Here is an 18,430-nt window from a genome sequence, read left to right as displayed (position 1 = left end):
GCAGAAAAGTGCAGAACACAATTAGTAAATTTATTTTCTTCTTCAGCACAGCCTTTGTGGGTTTGGTTTTGTTTGTTTTTATCTATTTTCTGGTATCCTTTGATTTTAAAATAGTACAACTGAATAAAAGATTTCAAAGCACCAATGAAGTAGTGATTGTAGGCTTCATGCCAATACATTTTATATATGACAAAACTGATTTTATCCTTGACCAGATAGGATGTGTAAGTGCAGGCCAGTGGTCATATACTTGGGTAGAACAGCCTGGGTGGCTCAGCGCTATTGTGGTCGTTACGACACAAAATAACAAGAAATAAAACAAAAAACTCCCAGAGATGACCAGAATCACCTTCCTATCTCCACAACATTTCATTCAGAATTCATTTATATCATTTCATCAGATTTCTAAAAGCTGTTCTTGTAATTAGCTCATTTCTCTCTCCTCTTCAGTCAAATAGGACACAGCCAAGAATATACAACTATACTGTGAAGTTTGATTCCACTATTAAAGAAAAAAGTTGGCTCTGGATCCTCAAGGCGAATCATGACACCCATTAACCAAATAAATGCCTCAGCAAGCAGGCATGGGGTTCACTCTACAAGCATGCAGGTGGAGCAAAGCAGAATTCTGGGGTGTGCTGTCCACAGATACCATGGCGTGAATGGCGCCCTCTGAAGTGGTCCAAATCAGCAATGCTGTTGGAGAGCCTACCATATGCACAGATGAAACATGAGTTTACCCTTGAAAACCTGGCATTCTAGCAGGAGCTGAGCGACACATGATCAACAATGGCACATACACATGAATGTAATGATGTACAGGTACTGTGGGTGGAGGTAGACTAAAAAAAAGACCTTGAACTCAAGAAGTGAAGGCCAGAACCCAAAGGCGTGGAAGATGCACATAAGTAAAATCATCACACACACAGAAGATGCAGCTTACCTGACATGCTGATGGATGACTGTGGTTGAGATCCCAATGGGAAGACACTATGTCAACAGACTTTTTGGCCATGTTGAGTAAGTTCATCCAGCCTTGGAAAAGTGATAAGTGAAATGGTGCGTTTTCTGAATAGTTAAGGCCTTCAGGAATATTTTCCACCAGGGCAATTCTTAGAAAAGATTTTGAAAAACAAACAAACAAAATCTAGTCAAATTTGAAGCCACAGATCTTTATACATGCATACAGAGACATCTGGAACATACTCTTTACTCTTTTTGAATATATATGTTCCTCATTATTTACATTTTCCACCAAAGGTCTCTTACATTTCCCCTCTGCTAACCTTCCCAGTTCTGAGAGTTTAGATGCTCTGGTTTTCCCCAGATTTGCTCATATTTCAGAAAATCATAGTATATGTTCCTAATGTCCAGTTTCAAACCAGCCTTGAAAGAAAAATTCAGAGCTTCCTACACAAGCATCTTCCTCTAGTAATACATTCCTTTCTTCCTATAGTAATGCAATTCTTATATACAATAGCACTTCTGTGAGCTACTTTAGGCCATAAGTTACGTTTTGCATACCTCCAGTTTCTAGGACAATGTTGGGCGTATATAGAACTAACTTAGAAACTGAAATATTATGAGTTTTTACTACTAGAAAATAAAAATAGTACGTACTATTATTATTGCTTAACATCTATTGATGCTTTGCAGCCAAAAGCATAAAATGATATGAGGAAATATTTAAAACCTACCTGTTGCAGGGTTTTGGTAAAGTGGGAGATAAAAAATGGATAAAATAATTGCAATAATCAAACCTTAAATAAAATACAACAAAAGTATCCCAATGAATGTATTTTGTCTTTTGATACTTCCTTGTATATTGACAACACATACACTGCCCCTGGCCCAGCTGGGTATGGAGGTGAAGACTGTATGGTTTTTCCCTCCGAAGTTAGCCAGGGGACACATAATGTTTTATTAAAGGAATGAATTATTTTTTTCCCCAGTTTTGGAAATGTAAATTCTCCTGTAACTCTTCATGGAAAACTGCACACCTGTAAATGCTTCCAGAACAGAGATCCGTTTCATTCACAGCTATGCCTCCCTAGTGCTGGATACATAACTAGGGCTCAAGAAATACTACAGAATGAATTTCAGCTTTCAACACGGAACCCAGCACTCCGCACTAAAATTGTTAGCTGTTTCTCCTAATGAGACTTGTCCCATTTAGCACTTTTAGAAACAAAAGCAATAGTCTTGGTAAAATGTTCTTGTGCATTTGATGACTACCGCAGCCAGAATGGGGTTGGGTATGTGACCCAGAGACATCCACAATTTGGGGATCTGATCACCCTACCACCATCTACAATCAAGTTTAACATTTGCTGAGGTCTGATAAGCACAGGACAGGCAGCACGGAAATGACTGTGACAAATCTCCCTAGTCCTCTGGAATTTATAATTCAGAGAGACAGCCTATCTCATACATAATAATTCAAACAGGAGGTAGACTCCACGCAATGGTGAAACGGGAGTAAGAAGTTCAACTAGATAGATAATGCATCATCCGAAGTACCACTGTGCATGGGCAGGAAGGAGAGATTGATTCTGGTTGGGGTTTGGGGCTTGGGGGCATGTGGAATTGGGTGGATGTGGGACTTGAAATGCGTCTATGGGTGAGCTGGAAGAGACAGGAGTTCTAGGTAGAGGAAGGAGCCTGCCCAACGCTGTCCTCGGCTATTTATGAGGTGAGCCCAGGAGGGGGTGAGGTGGGAGGGACAGGAGCTTGCCTTGGCAGAGAGGGCAGACAGCACCAGGAGGGACCACACTGTGGCTGTAAGCCAGGAAGAGGAGCTTGGGCTTCGTTTGGTGCATTTGGGAGCAGCCAAGTTTGCCAGGGGCTCACCTTCAGGCACATTGCATGCCACCGGAAGGAGAAAAGGAGACCCGGAAATGAAACACCGGTGGAGAGTGGACATGACTGTGCCAGCTCAGGAAGGAAAACAAGAAGTCTGAGTTCAATCAGTGCAAATAAAAAGAGGTGTGCAGGCAACACTGTTTTAGGAAAGAAATCTGAAAAGATTTAGTGTTTGATGGGCTTGAGGAGAAGGTGAAGGAAGATCGGGCAGGAGTCAAGGGTGACAGATTTTCCTGCAGGGTCGACACATCGTCTCTTAAGAGGGCGACCATAACCATCTCTCACGGTTTCCTTGCATGGATTCTTGCCCCTCCCAACCACGTTCCATACTGTACTTGTGTTAATCATTTAAGAATGCAAACCTAAGCACTCTGCTGCTTGATGAACACCTCCTATGGGCTTCCCCACTGTCCTTAGGATGATGTCCCCCCAACCCCCTAAGATGGTTGGCAAGTGTGTACCAGTCTAGTCCTGCCTCCTCGTAGCCTCACTGAACTCAAACACCCTCTTTCAATTTTACACCAAAGCACACCAGACATCTTTTGCTCCTTCCCTGCTATTTTCTCCAGACTTTGGCATTTCGTGCGGATCTTCCCAATCACCATTCCTACACTACTACCTCTCAATTAACTTATAAGGTCCTAATTTAAACATTACTTCTTCTGAGAGACTTCCCTAACTCCCCAACTAGGCTATCTCTCCCTTATTACCAAGCCCTGCATGACCTGTTACTCCCCCTCCATCCTATTCCCTCTCTTGAAATTATTTGTTCAAGGCTGACTTTCCCTGATAGGTTATGGGGTGCAGGAAGGCAGGGACCAGCTCCACTGGCTCAGTATTGTAGCCGTAGTGCGTAACCTATTGTTCAGGGCACAGGAAGTATCCAAAGAATCTCTGCTGAGTTTCCCTGAAATCAGAACTACTGGAAAGATGGGGGGGTGGGGTCTACTAAAACAGACAAGGAACATGGGAAAGGAGGTAGACCAAGGGTTGGGAGAGATCATCAAGGGGGAGAAATGAAGAGAAAACTAGCCTAAAGCCTAACATGGGGGGCACGCCTACATTTCTCTGGTTGGTAGAGTGTGAAACAGATAGGGATTCAGAAGGGACCAACACAGACGCAAGGAGGCAAGAGACATCCAGGAGAATGCAGTGTTTGGGAGGCCAAGGTGAGACGAGGTTAAAAAGGTGGAGAGAGGGGATTTTTTAAAATCTACTTCATAACCTTTGACAGAGGTTGAAGTTGGATATTTTTAACTTCTATCCACATTTAAAGCCCAATTGTCTGAGTTAATAGAAGCGTGAGGGGAAGACCCCAGGTAACGAGCAGTTTCAGCCTCCCCTATAAGACTGTATATATATATTTTTAAAGATTCATCCATTTATTTTAGAGAGAGACAGAGAGCAGGGGAAAGGGCAGAGGAAGAGGGAGAGGGAGAGAATCCTCAAGCAGACTCCACGCTGAGTGCAGACCCTGACATGGGGTTCAATCCCAGAACCCTGAGATCCATGACCTGACCCAAAACCAAGAGGCAGATGCTCAACCGACTGAGCCACCCAGGTTCCCCTAGAGGCTATATTTAGAAATAAAACCAGAGAGAATCCCTCCAACAAACAAAACCAAAACACAACAGCTGCTGACAAAGAGAAGGGACTAGCTTCAATTTCACTTCAGTTTAACAGGGGTGCTGAGGAAGACAAGAGGAGACTCAAGAAGCCCAGACAAATGGAACAGACGGGATGAGGGATGTGGAGTAACTGCCCACCTGTCCCTGGCTCTGCTCCATCACTTTCCACATGGTGCGCCCTGCGGCTCCTGGCAGGCAGACGAAAGAGGATTTCCAATCTCTTCTAGAAATCTTTAGACCAGGTGTTCTTACCGTTGGATCCTTGGATAGAATTCACAGGACTCTCTGAGCTTGATCTTTACTTTCCCTGCTCTCTAACTGAAATTTAACATTCTCTTCAGTTGCGAAAACAGGCAAAACCCCACAGGAATACTAGAAGCACTTGTGAGTCCATCACCAGGGAGAATCTGGTACAGTTACTGCCAACATCTCCAAGTACTCAGCACTGCTTTGAAATTCTGGGGGTCGTCAGATCTTGTTATCTCATGAATAAGTAGTGCACAATATACCTTACTCCTTCACAGATTTTTAAAAAAATATTTTGATAAATTTATTTCAACATTATTGGTTGAAATCCCATGTGTTTAATTTATGCATTTAAAAACATTGTTCGGGGCGCCCGGCTGGCTCAGTCGGTAGAGCACGCAACTCTTGATCTTGGGGCTGTAGGTTCAAGCCCCACGTTGGGGGTAGAGATTACTTAAAAATAAAAGCTTTTAAAAATTAATTAATTAAAAATAAAAACATTATTCAAGGAAGGGTTCATCAGAGCGCTACACCCTCATCAGGCTGCCCCAGAGTGCTAAAGTCTGTGGTGGCACAGAAGGGTTACAGAGCATTCCCCAGCCTGACAACGTATGTGGAATTATATAAAATTTCTGCACACAAGAGACTCCATTTCGGGGCACCTGGGTGGCTCAGTCAGTTAAGCGTCTGCCTTTGGCTCGGGTCAGGATCTCAGGGTCCTGGATCGAGCCCGGCATCAGGCTCCCTGCCCAGCGGGGAGTCTGCTTCCCCCTCTCCCTCTGCCCCTCCCCCTGCTCGCTCAAGCTCTCTCTCTCAAATAAACAAATAAAATCTTAAAAAAAAAAAAAAGGCTCCATTTCAAAGTTCCATTTCCTTTTCCAACTAACGAACCCTTGAACTGGGCCACAGCCGGTGACTGTTTTACGAGCAGTTGCTCATAAAATTTCAACAGAGCAACTGGCGTTTGGATCATGTGAGGACAGTGAAGTGAATTAATACGTGCCAGGGACACTTTCATTTGATAGCACCAATAAAATCATCAATAAGCTAATAATCCGAAGTGGCGCCACTGGTCAGCACCAAATTAGCAGGTTTTTGGGTTTTTTTTTTTTTTTTCTCTTTTCTATCTAAATCATGGAATTAACCTCTCCTTCTTTCTCATAAAAACCTTTTGCTTTCCTCACGTGATCATACTTTTCTGGTTCCTCCGGAATCTGTGCTCCCCCAATCGCGATTCTGAGATCCCCAAATAGAGGCCTTAGTTCTTCTCCACCTTCTCATTTTCCTCGGCTGATGTGAATCATCTACTCTTTTTTCCTAAGAAGATTTTTCTTCCCATTACTGAAGCCTTAGAAGTGGGTAGGATTACCAAGAGAGGTTTTCAAGAGAAGAGAACTGGGACAAAGCCAGTTACAGGAAACATCTAATCACTTCTGCCTGGTAGAGAAAGTGGGCCTGGTGAGCTAGACAAGAAGAAAGGCCAGGGAAGACTGGAAGAGGAGGAGGGAAACTGCCTAGAAGTCAAGGGAGACCAAAGTTATCATCATTATTTGTTTCTTACCGAATATCAAAGTCAATTATGATTTCATATTAAGAATAAAAATAGAGACACCACCCCAGGTCGGCGGACACACTGGTGCGTGGGTAACGAATTCCAGGGAAAGCCCCTGCACAAGGACCCTGCTCACCTCCCCCCTTCTCCCCTCCACGTGACCTGGGGACCACGATGACTCCTCTGTGACACAGCGCTGGTCTCCCATGCCCGGCTAGAAGCCGCCTCTAGAAATCGGCTTTGCAATGACTTATTTCTGTGACCTATCATTTTATTTCCTTTAATGGCCAACAGCTGGCTACTCTCCAGGGCCTCGATCTAATTAGCATACATGCAGAACTCATTTCCATGCACTGACAGCCCTCCCTATCCTCTGCCTTGGCAAGCAAGGAGAGAAGGAGGCAGACCTCATTAAAATTCACCTTGGGGCCAATCCCTGGAACGCCTGCTTTCACCCTCTCTAACAGAACTATGCCCAAAAGCTGCAGCACTATTTCTGAGACCTAACAACAAGGGGGAAAGCTGAATATACAAAGACACAACACAGCAAAAAACCTCTTTGTGCCTCTTTTTACGGTACTTTGAGATAAACTACAAATGATTTGAGCTGTGAGTCCAGGGAGCTCAAGTGGAATAAATACATTTTAAAAAATACATTTTACATTGTTAATAGATTTTAAAATAGAACTCTAGCTGTTCTTATTAATCGTATGTATTTATTCTCCAAACTTAATGTGATCATCAAAATTTCTTTTTCAATCCAGAAACATATTTTACCTTCTTAAAGAACTATCTACAGTTTCCTTCCACTAAGCTACTAAAAAATATAGTCCCTGCATTTGCTAGCTTTAAAACATGGTGTGTGTACGCTGGCAAATGCAAGAATGTTTATATATATATGTGTGTGTGTGTGTATATATATATATATATACACATACATACACACATATACATTTTCCCACTTGATTTTGGAAATATTATAGAGAAATAATTAAGAGTAAAGGATTCATTATAAGGTAGAAAAAATCCAGCTCTGCCAGTTATTAGCTGTGTGACCTTAGACAAATGATTAACCTCTTCAAATCTGTTTCCATTTCTGAAAAAAAAGTTACGATGAAGATTATAGGAGATAATCTCTGTGAAGTGCTTTGCTCAGAGACAGCTTCATAGTAAGAACTAAATAAAAGATTTTTTTCCAGTCACTTATAGTCTGAAAACTTATAATTAATTAATTAAAAATTTCTCGAGGTTCTCAAACTGATATAGCACAGTTACTACAAAGATTCTACCTATATTGGCTCAAGGAGGCTTATAAACTAGGACCTACATGACATTTTCATAGTGAATCTATTTTCATTGCCTACTGCAATGGAGCACTTACTAGGACTTGATTATATATGCAGGTGCATGGCTGGTCAATTCAGTGACTTTTACTGCACACCTGTTAGCTATCTGATGGCATTAATCGATGAAATTGAGCAGAGAGCCTTAGTTCATCAATACAATTAGATGTGGACTCAAAATGATGCAGATTTTGTTCCCTCGTTTGGGGGTCACCTGGCTGTAATTAAAGCCCAGGACTGACAAGGCAGAAGTTGACCTTCCCAAAGATACTAGAGTACCTGGCATCGATGTAGAAGACTGGCCACCTCTGGACATGAAAATAATTGATACAGACCTAAGTCAGTTTGCTTTAATGCAGTTGAGATATAGGTTTCATTTTTTTCCCCAAGAATTTGGGTCAGGGTGAGTTTACTTGTGAAAGATAGCAGTAAAGATATCAGTGAGGTCTGGCGGGCTAACAGTGTCCTGATAATTCTTAATCTGGCATAGGGATTAACACTACTGACTATTAAAGTAATTAGTAAAGTAATTGTTAATTGTTTTAATAAATTTTGGCCAACTTTTTATTTTGAAAAAATTTCAAATCCACAGAAAAGTTGTTAGACGAGTACAGTGTGACTGAATATATTCATTGCAAGAAAGTAAGTTATGTATACATATGTAATATTACACACACACACATACATTTTAGAAAACCACTTGAAAATAAGCTGTAGACATCAGGATAATTTATCTCTGAATCTTCAGCGTGTATTTCTAACAAGGAAGCCATGTTTCTAAATAAATGAAAACAATTATCACACAGGAAATTTAACATTAATATAGAGCTATTACCAATATTCAAACTTCCTCAGGTGTCCCAATAAGGTCCTTTATCCCAGGTTTTTTTCTTTTCTTTTTTTTTTTTTTCTTTTTTCTTTTTTCTTTATTTTTTTTTTAGGATCCAAGATCCACTTAATAATGTTCACTCATTGCATTTAGCTGTCAGGTCTCTTTAGTCTAGGAGAATTCCCTAGCCTATTTTTAGTTTTGTTTGTTTTCCTTGATGTTGATAATTTAGAAGAGCCCAGGCCAGTTGTTTTGCTAAATATTTCTGGATTTGATTTGCTTGACTGTTGCCTCATGGTTAGCTTTAGGTTAAGTATTTTTGGCAGGAATGCTACCTAGGTAATGTGTCCTTCAAAGTGCATCGTATGAGGTGACACATGATATTGGGTTGTCCCACTACTGGAGATGCTAAGTTTGGTCCCTTGGGGAAGGGAGTATCTCCCTTCCAGATTTCTCCACTAAACAGTACCTTTCTTCCCTCTATAAGTAATAAGTAACTGGTACAGAGGTACCTGTAAATATCCTATCACCTAACATTTCACTCACTGATCTGTCATCCATCCATTTCTGATTCTTGACTGAATCTATCTTGTTGATAACTTTCTAACATTAATGCTGTATTTGTTATTTGGTATTATTCTGCCAGGAAAAGCTTTTCCTTCTCCTATCACCCTTTTTAAATTTTTTTTAAATGTTGTTTTATTAGTATGGACTCATAGATTCACTTTTTAAATTTAAAGTGTAGTTATCTATTCTGTCATTATTTGTTGTGATACTCGCATTGTTGCGTATACTGCGAGCGGAGGCTCCTATGAATTGTCTCCTTTGTTCTTTTGATGTCTCTTTCAGTTTTTGAATACTTTCATATTTTTTGTCACTAGATGTTTCATTTGCATTAACTTTTAAACTGACTTCTGAAGAAACAGCTGCAGAGAACACAATGGTGCGTCTGAGTAGGCAGCAGATCCCTGTTTCCATAAATCCAGAAAGCTCAGACTACAGCCTCATTAATTCCAGGCCTATAACGGTATTAAGTGAAGAGCAACTATAGCTTTCTTCTTGGAGAGAGGTAGTAGGGCAGTAGAGAAAGTATTATAATTGTAGCTATTATCCTTTGCCTGCATATTACAGTTTAAGGGTACTTTCACACTTAACCTTACACATCACCATCAATGAACACAGGATGAAGATAACAAGGCTCGCAGTGGCCAGGTGTCATCCAGCTAGATGGAATGCTACAGAGCTGGGATGTAAACTCAGGTTCGTCTGAGCTCATGTGCATTTCACACTAGATTAGGTAGTGGGCTTACCCTGGAAGGTCTGCACAGCACACCTTGGGTCTTGGCGGGGAAAAGCAGACTTACGTTAGAGAGCAGAGGCCACCCTGGAGGGGAAGGTCAGTTTGGGTCACAATCCCAATTTTGTCCAGAGAAGACGGGAAGATATGAGTGGCAGCTTCCCTACACCCCCTCCTTGTTTTACACTCCACCTGTCAGTCCACCTCGACAAGACAATCTGGTGGCAGGAAGGCACATTTTCCTTGGCTCAGTATTTCCAGATATGGGCACAGAAAGGAAAAAAACAATCAGGGGAGAAAGAAGCACGGGAAGGATGAAGACAAAAAAAGAAAGAGAGAGGACTTCTGGGGAAGATGGCGGAGTAGGAGGACCCTAAGCTCACCTTGTCCCATGGATACAACAAGATAACGCTCATATCAGTCTAAATAACCCAGAAAACAACCCGAAGACTGCCAGAATGAATTCCACAACTAAAGGTAGAAGAGGTAGGAAGGACGGAGATACAGTGGGGAGCTAAATGGACAGCAGGACTGTTTGTGGAAAGGAGGGACCTGCATGCCTGGAGAGGGGTGAGCAACAGACCTTCCTGTCAGGGAGCCTGCAGGGGGAAGACAAATCCCCATAAACATTTGGCTTTTAACATCAGAGGGGCCGAATTCCTTGAGTTCTTACAACCACCAGGTCTTAAAACCTGGAAATTTAATAATCCAGCTGGCTCGATTTTGGGAGAGCCAGGAAGGTTAGAGGAAGCTGAGTCCCTACCCTTAAAGAGACAGCACAAAAAAACAGCCCAGCATAGAAGCAGCAGTTTGAAAAACACCTGGGGCATATGGGAGGGAGATTTGTTTACTAATCTCAGAGCGTGTGCTATTGGACAGAGATCCCTGGGAGACCTCTCCAGGAACAAAGGGCCTGGCAGGTGCCATGTATCTGCCTCCCCCACCCCCACAGTATAAACATATAGTCACCTGCAGGAACCAGCACAGCACCCATGCTCAATACCTAACTTGCTTACAATGCACCCCCACCCCCATAATCTGGCAGGTCCACTCCCTCCAGGCAGACCTGCCCAGCACTGCAGATCCCCTCCCCCAGAGGACCAGAGCAAAACTTGCTAAACACGGCACCTCCCACCCCATGCACTTTGCGGATCTTCCCCATCCAATATGCTCTTGGCCAGAGCCTATCTAAATTGGTGCCACAAGCCTGGCAGTGTGCAAGCAGCCCCCACAGGGGTTACCACCACTCCAAAGTGACTCCTGCCCTGGGGACAGGGAAAGACAGCCACACACACCAGGCACACTGTGGCCCTGCCCACCAACAAAAGCTTCTCAGGGGACAACACAAGGAAAGTGCCCTGTAGTTCAGGGCTACTGCATCTCTGGTGAATATCTGATCTGACTCACCTCCAGCCCAAGGGGGCCCCAAACTGCCCCACTAAGACCACAGGGAACAAACCCTGCCCACAATAGGCAAAGAAAGCCACTGCAGACAACTGGACTGAAGAAAAAAGCAGCTCAGACTCAAGAGTAGGGTGCATGCAATACACATAGGAGACACCCCTGAAGCATCAGATTCCAGTGAACAGGGATTGCACTGCAGGGAATCACAGGACCTCTTCTTCATAAAGCCACTACTTTCAAGAGCAGGAGATGTAGCTGAATTTCCTAACAAAGAGAAACAGACACAGAGAGTTAGACAAAATGAGGAGACACAGGAATATGTCCCACATGAAAGAACAGGACAAAACCACAGCAAAAGAACTAAACAAAACAGAAAAAGTAATCTGCCTGATAGATAATTTAAAGTAATTTTCATAAAGATACTCACAGGACTTCAGAAGAGTGGAGGACATAAGTGAGACCCTTAACAAAAGATAGAAAACATAAAAAAGAATCAATCAGAAATGAAGAACTCAAAAAATGAAATTTAAAATACACTTGATGGATTAGATAGTAAACTGGAGGAAGCAGAAGAATGGATCAAGAAAGGAGGACCCCAACCCCCATAATCTGGCAGAAAGGAGGACAGAGTATGGAGGAGAGAAAAAAAAAACTATGCAAAATGAGAACAACTTAGGAAACTCAGCAATATCGTCAAGCATAATAAATTCTCACTATAGGGATCTCAGAATGAGAAGAGAGAGAAAAGTTAGTTGAAAAAATAATAGCTGAAAATTTTCTGAATCTATGGATGAAAACAGAAATCCAGTTCTAAGAGGCACAGAGATTCCCCAGTAAAATGAAAGAAGGTCCACACCAAGACATATAGTAATTAAAATGGCAGAAAGTAGTGATAGAGAATTTTAAAAGCAGCAAGAGAAAAGAAAACTTACATACAAGGGAAACCCCATAAGACTATCAGCTGATTTTTCAGCAGAAAGTTTGCAGGCAAGAAGAGAGCAGCATGATATATTCAAAGTGCTGAGAGGAAAAAATCTGCAGCCAAGAATATTCTATCCAGCAAGGCTATCATTCAGAATAGAAGGAAAGCTAGAAGTTACCAGACAAACAAAAGTTAAAGGAATTCATGACCACAAAACCAGCCCTACAAGAAATGTTACAGGGAACTCCTTGAGTGGAAAGAAAAAACTATAAGTAAGAGTAAGAAAAGTAGGAAATAAAAAAGCAGTAAAAATAAGTGTATCTGTAAAAATCAGTCAAGGAACTCACAAAATAAAAGTATGGAAATTATGACACAATATTCTTTTTTTTTTTTTTAAGATTTTATTTATTTATTTATTTGACAGAGAGAGACACAGCGAAAGAGGGAACACAAGCAGGGGGAGTGGGAGAGGAAGAAGCAGCCTTCCCGCTGAGCAGGGAGCCCGATGCGGGGCTCGATCCCAGGACCCTGGGATCATGACCTGAGCCGAAGGCAGACACTTAACGACTGAGCCACCCAGGCGCCCCTGACACAAAATTATTAAAAAACATGGGGAGGAGAGTAGTAAAGAATGGGTTCAAACTTAAATAACCATCACCTTACTATAGACTCCTCTATACAGACAATAGTTAACAACAAATCAAAAATCAGTAATAGATATGTAAAAATTAAAGAGAAAGAAATCCAAGCATAACACTAAAGACAGCCCACTTACGGTGGCTGAAGAGAGCAAGAGAAGAAAGGTACAGAGAATAACTACAAAAACAACCATAAAACAAGTAACAAAAGGGCATTAAGTACACACCTATCAATACTTACTTTGAATGTAAATATACTAAAAGCTCCAATCAAAAGACTTAGGATAACGGAATGGATTTGAAAAACAAGACCCATCCATATGCTGCCTACAAGAGACTCATTTCAGACCTACAGACACATGCAGACTGAAAGTGAAGGGATGAAGAATCATTTATCATACAAATCAATGTCAAAAGAAAGTGAGGGTGGCAAAACTTATATAGGACAAAACAGACTTAGAACAAGGACTGTAACAAGAGACAAAGAAGAACACTGTTAACAATAAAGGAATAATCTACAAGAAGACACAGCAATTTTAAGTATTTATATACTCAACATGGGAGCACCCAAATACATAAAGCTGTTAATAACAACCATAAAGAAAGTAACCAATAGTAATACAATAATAGTAGGGGACTTTAAAACCCCATTTACATCAGAGGACAGATCATCCAAACAGAACATCAGCAAGGAAACAGTGGCTTTGAATGACACATTGGACCAGATGGACTTAACAGATATATTTGGGATATTCCATCCTAAAACAGCAGAATACACATTCTTTTTAAAATACACATGGAACATTCCACAGGACAGATCACATATTAGGCCACAGAAAAAGTCTCCACAAATTCAGAAAGACTGAAGTCATACCATGTATCTTTCCTGACCACAACTAGTTCTGTGAAACTAGAAATCAACCACAAGAAAAAATCTCAAAAGAACACAAACACATGGAGGTTAAATAACATGTTACTAAACAATGAATGGGTCAACCAAGAAATCAAAGAAGAAGTAAAAAAAAAAAAAAAATACATGGAGAAAATGAAAATAAAAACACAATGACCCAAAGCCTTTGAGATGCAGCAAAAGTAGTTCTAAAAGGAAAGTTTATAGCAATTCAGGCTTACCTCAAGAAGCAAGACGAATCTCAAACAACCTAACCTTATACCTAAAGGAGTGAGAAAAAGAAGAACAAACAAAACCCAAACCAACAGAAGGGGGAAATAATAAAGATTAAAGCAGAAATAAATGAAATAAAAATTACAAAAACAATAGAATAGATCAGTGAAAACAGGAGCTGGTTTTTTGAAAGGAACAACAAAATTGGTAAACTCTCAGCCAGACTCTTCAAAAATGAGAGAGAGAGAGAGAACTCAAATAAACAAAATCAGAAATGAATAAGTAGAAATAACAACCAACACCACAGAATACAAAGAATTACAAGAGAATATTATGAAAAATTACATGCCAAAAAATTGGACAACATAGAAGAAATGGATAAATTCCTAAAAACATATAACCTCCCAAAACTGAATCAGAAGGAAATAGAAAATTTGAACAGACCACTTCCCAGAAATGAAATTAAATCAGTAACCAAAAAATTCCTAACAAACCAACATCCAGGATGAGACAGCTTTAGAGGTGAATTGTACCAAACATTTAAAGAAGAGTTAATACCTATTCTTCTCAAACTATTCCAAAAAATAGAGGAGGAAGGAAAACTTCCAAATTCATTCTATGAGGTGAGCATTACACTGATACCAAAACCATATAAAGACAAAGAAGGAGAACTATTGGTCAATATCTCTGACGAACACAGATGCAAAAATCCTCAACAAAATATTAGCAAACCAAATCCAACAATAAATTAAAAAAATCATTCACCATGATCAAATGGGATTTATTCCTAGGGTACGAGTGTGATTCAGTATTCACAAATCAATCAAAGTGAAATACCACATCAATAAAAGAAAGGAAAAAGCAAATGATTATTTCAATAGGCACAGAAAAAGTATTTGACAAAGTACAACATCCATTTGTGATAAAAACCCTCAACAAAGTAGGTTTAGAGGGGACATATCTTAACATAATAAAAGCCATATATGAAAAACCCACAGCAAACACCATCCTCAATGGTGAAAACAGAGCTTTTCGCCTAATGTCAAAGAAGCCTAATGAGATGTCCACTCTCACCAATTTTATTCAATATAGTACTGGGAGTCCTTGTCAAAGCAATCAGACAAGAAAAAGGAATAAAGGCATCCAAATTGTAAGGAAGAAGTAAAACTTTCACTATTTTCAGGTGACATATGCTATATATAGAAAACCTGAAAGAATCCACAAAAAAAAAAAAAAAGAAAAAACTACTTAAACTGATAATGCGAATTCAGTGAAGTTGCAGGATACAAAATCAGGGTACAGAAATCTGTTGCATTTCTATAGACTAATAATGAAGCAGCAGAAAGAAAAATCAAGAAAACAACCCCATTTACAATTGCACCAAAAATAATAAAATACCATAACCAAGAAAGTGAAAGACCTATACTCTGAAAACCGTAAAACACTGATGAAAGAAATGGAAGACAACACAAAGAAATGGAAAGACATTCCATGCTCATGGACTGGAAGAACAAATGTTGTTAAAATGTCTATACTACCCAAAGCAATGAACAGACTTAATACAATCCTTATCAAAATACCAACAGCATTTTTCACAGAACTAGAACAAATAATGCTAAAGTTTATATGGAACCACAAAAGACCCTGAATAGCCAAAGCACTCTTGAAAAAGAAGAACAAAGCTGGGGCTATCACAATCCCAGATTTCAAGTTATACTACAAAGCTGTAGTAATCAAAACAGTATGATATTGGCACAAAAGTAGTCACCATAGATCAATGAAACAAAATAGAAAGACCTAAAATAAACCCACAGTTTTATGGTCATTCTTCAACAAAGGAGGCAAGTATATCCAATGGGAAAAAGCCAGTCTCTTCAACAAATGGTGTTAGGAAAACTGAACAGCCACATACATAAGAAGGAAACTAGAACACTATCTTAAACCATGAACAAAAATAAACTCAAAACTGGGGCACCTGGGTGGCTCAATAGGTTAAATGCCCGACTCTTGATTTCAGCTCAGGGTTGTGAGATCAAGTCCTGTGTCCAGGCTCCATGGGCTCTATGCTAGGTGTACAGCCTGACTGGGATTCTCCTTCTCCCTCTCCTTCTGCCCCACCCCATTTGTGCTCTCTCTCTCTCTCTAAAAAAAAAAAAAAAAAAAAAAAAAGAATGTTGACTACATAAAAGTATGCACAAATAACTGTTATTCAGAGAATCAGAACTGTAACAAGATACTACTTATAAAGACCATTTTAAAAAAGAAGAAAGCAGAAGTCAATGCCCTGCCTTTTGATATTTTACCAATACGAGATCTGGACAAAGAAGCAGGAGGTTCAGTGATGAAATGCCCCTGACACTGTTCTCAAAGAGCTAACACATTAGTGAAAAGGAGATGATGGAAAACAAGAACAGGCTTGCATTCGAGACAGTTATTAACCTTTGACACCTGTCAAAACAACTATACTATCACCACTACTGTAATTGAACATTTATTGAGCACTCGCTTTGTGTTAGGCCCTATGTTCAGCATATTTACTGACTATATTAATACATGTTTACAATAATTCTCAGAAGTAGGTACTGTTATTATTCCCATTTTATAAATGAGGAAACTGAGACCCCAGGAGTTTAAGTCAGGTGTGCTAGCGAGTGTTGGAGCCCAGACTTAAGCCTGGGTAGTATGACTGTAGACAATATCCTCTTCATCACTATGCTCCACTGTCTCTCCCAGCTTTCAAAGCAAAGCATCCAGGCAGAGGTACAAGATGCCGTCAATACATCTTCAGTGAATTGGGTCCATAGACACCCAGGAGCACAATATCCATGACAGCGAATGGTAGAGAGACTGGCAGAGTCCCTTTCTGTTAGGATTTATTCCCTTGCCGTCAGTTTTTTTTTTTTCTATTTTTTTTTTTACAAAAGACACAATCCCTACTCAATCATATTCTTTGAATCAAAATTCAGGACATAATCTATCCAGCAATTCTGGGTCATTTATTCATCTCCCGTTTGACTGGTATTTGTGTAAAGCCAAATTCATGATGTGCTCTGTACATGGTGCCGAAAAGCATACCAGCCGCAGCCCTGCCCTTGTGAGGCGCACATTCTACAGGTGGAGAGCACAGGTAATACATGAGTAAGCAGGCAGAGGAAAAGATGGGGCAAATGAGGGAAGTAAACAGGACCACATAGTGGAGGTCAGAAGGAGGGCTGCTTCTTTAGACTGGCAGCCAGAGATGGCCCTTCTGAGGCTGTAAAATGGAGCTGAGATGCAAAAGTGGGGGGCAGAGTGGTCAGGGCAGAAAGGACCAATAGTCGAGAAAGAATCAAGGCAGGAATGAGGTTGGAGCATGGGAAGAACAGCAAGAGGTCAGTGTCATGCAATCTAGAGAGTAAAGTAGAGAAGGAAAGAGCACAGTCAAAGGGGTGGGTCAAGGCTAGAATATGCAGGAGAAGAAAATATTTTTTTCCTCTACTCTTAAAAGTTCTTGGTTGGGTCTCTAACAAAAGACAGATTAACAAGAGGAAAGCATGCAAATTCATTTAATGTAAATTTCACACCACAAGGGAGGCTTCATAAGGAAACGAAAACCCAAAACCACGGTTGAACCTGCACAGTTTTATATCAGGTTTGATGAAGAGAGTTTGATGAAGCTGTGGGAAAATGAGATGGGACAAAGGATACGAGGTAAGTGTAGTATACCGGGGAAAACTTAGCAAGGTCTGTTCATTCAGATTCCTTTCTGTGTCCCTTCATCTTTGGAGAGATAAGGACGCTCCTTTCCTCAGGTATAGGGAGGGCACCATTCACATGAGGGTTTTATGACCTGGTTCAAGGGAAGACCAGAAAGTCCTTCCTGGATGTGCCACTTGTAGTTTCCCCACAAAAACACCACAGGGCTGCATGGAGACAAGGGTCACAGCAGAAGATAGATGAGAAGACCCTGCAACAGTCTAGGGCCTAGGGGAAAGATGATGATGGTGGCTTGAACTAGGGTGTGAATGCTGGAGGTGGGGAAGGGTGGAGAGATGTGGAACAGATGCTGAAGGCAAAGCAGATAGGAACATGGTTACTATTGGGGGAAATTCTTCTGCCCATTCCTGATGTCATCTCCAGGTTCAAGGGTGCTCTGGTGAGTGATGTGACACAACTTTGTGTTTCTCCAGACCTTTACTCGTCCTGCCCCAGGGGAGGAGGAGTGAATTACCTGACTAGGAGATGGACAGAATATTCAGCTTGATTCCTCACCTCTTCCTCTTGGGAGAGCTATCCCATTCCCAGGCTCCCACACAACAGCCTTGCCTGGACAAGCCCCTTCATGTCCAAGCTCGCCCTGGATAAGGCTGGCTGTGACTTGTTCAATCCAGAAGACCATGTGATCTCACCTTAAGCTACATCTCCCAATGTAGCCTGCAGCCTTTACCCAAAAGGAGATCATTTAGCCTCCACCTGCTCCTCCTTGTCAGAACTGTCAGTTTGGGGCGCCTGGGTGGCTCAGTTGGTTAAGTGACTGCCTTTGGCTCAGGTCATGATCCTGGAGTCCCGGGATCGAGTCCCACATCGGGCTCCCTGCTCAGCGGGGA

General features: G+C 41.0%; 1 protein-coding gene across 4 annotated transcripts in view; it reads right to left on the bottom strand.

Annotated features, from left to right (window-relative positions):
- The window catches only part of PLD5 (phospholipase D family member 5), a 394,256-nt gene that overhangs the window by 190,154 nt on the left and 185,672 nt on the right, over positions 1-18,430 (bottom strand). For 3 of the 4 annotated variants that reach the window (XM_036115777.2, XM_036115778.2, XM_036115780.2), the window contains one exon: positions 944-1,112. In XM_036115777.2, the coding sequence (XP_035971670.1) occupies positions 944-1,112 (169 nt within the window). Of the gene's footprint in view, positions 1-943; positions 1,113-4,628; positions 4,729-18,430 lie in introns of those variants that run through there. The other variant, XM_078077908.1, reaches the window with a different exon arrangement.

Source organism: Halichoerus grypus, chromosome 7 (genome assembly GCF_964656455.1).
Source record: "Halichoerus grypus chromosome 7, mHalGry1.hap1.1, whole genome shotgun sequence".
In the NCBI taxonomy this organism is placed as follows: domain Eukaryota; kingdom Metazoa; phylum Chordata; class Mammalia; order Carnivora; family Phocidae; genus Halichoerus; species Halichoerus grypus.
This window is presented reverse-complemented; position numbering and strand designations above follow the sequence as displayed.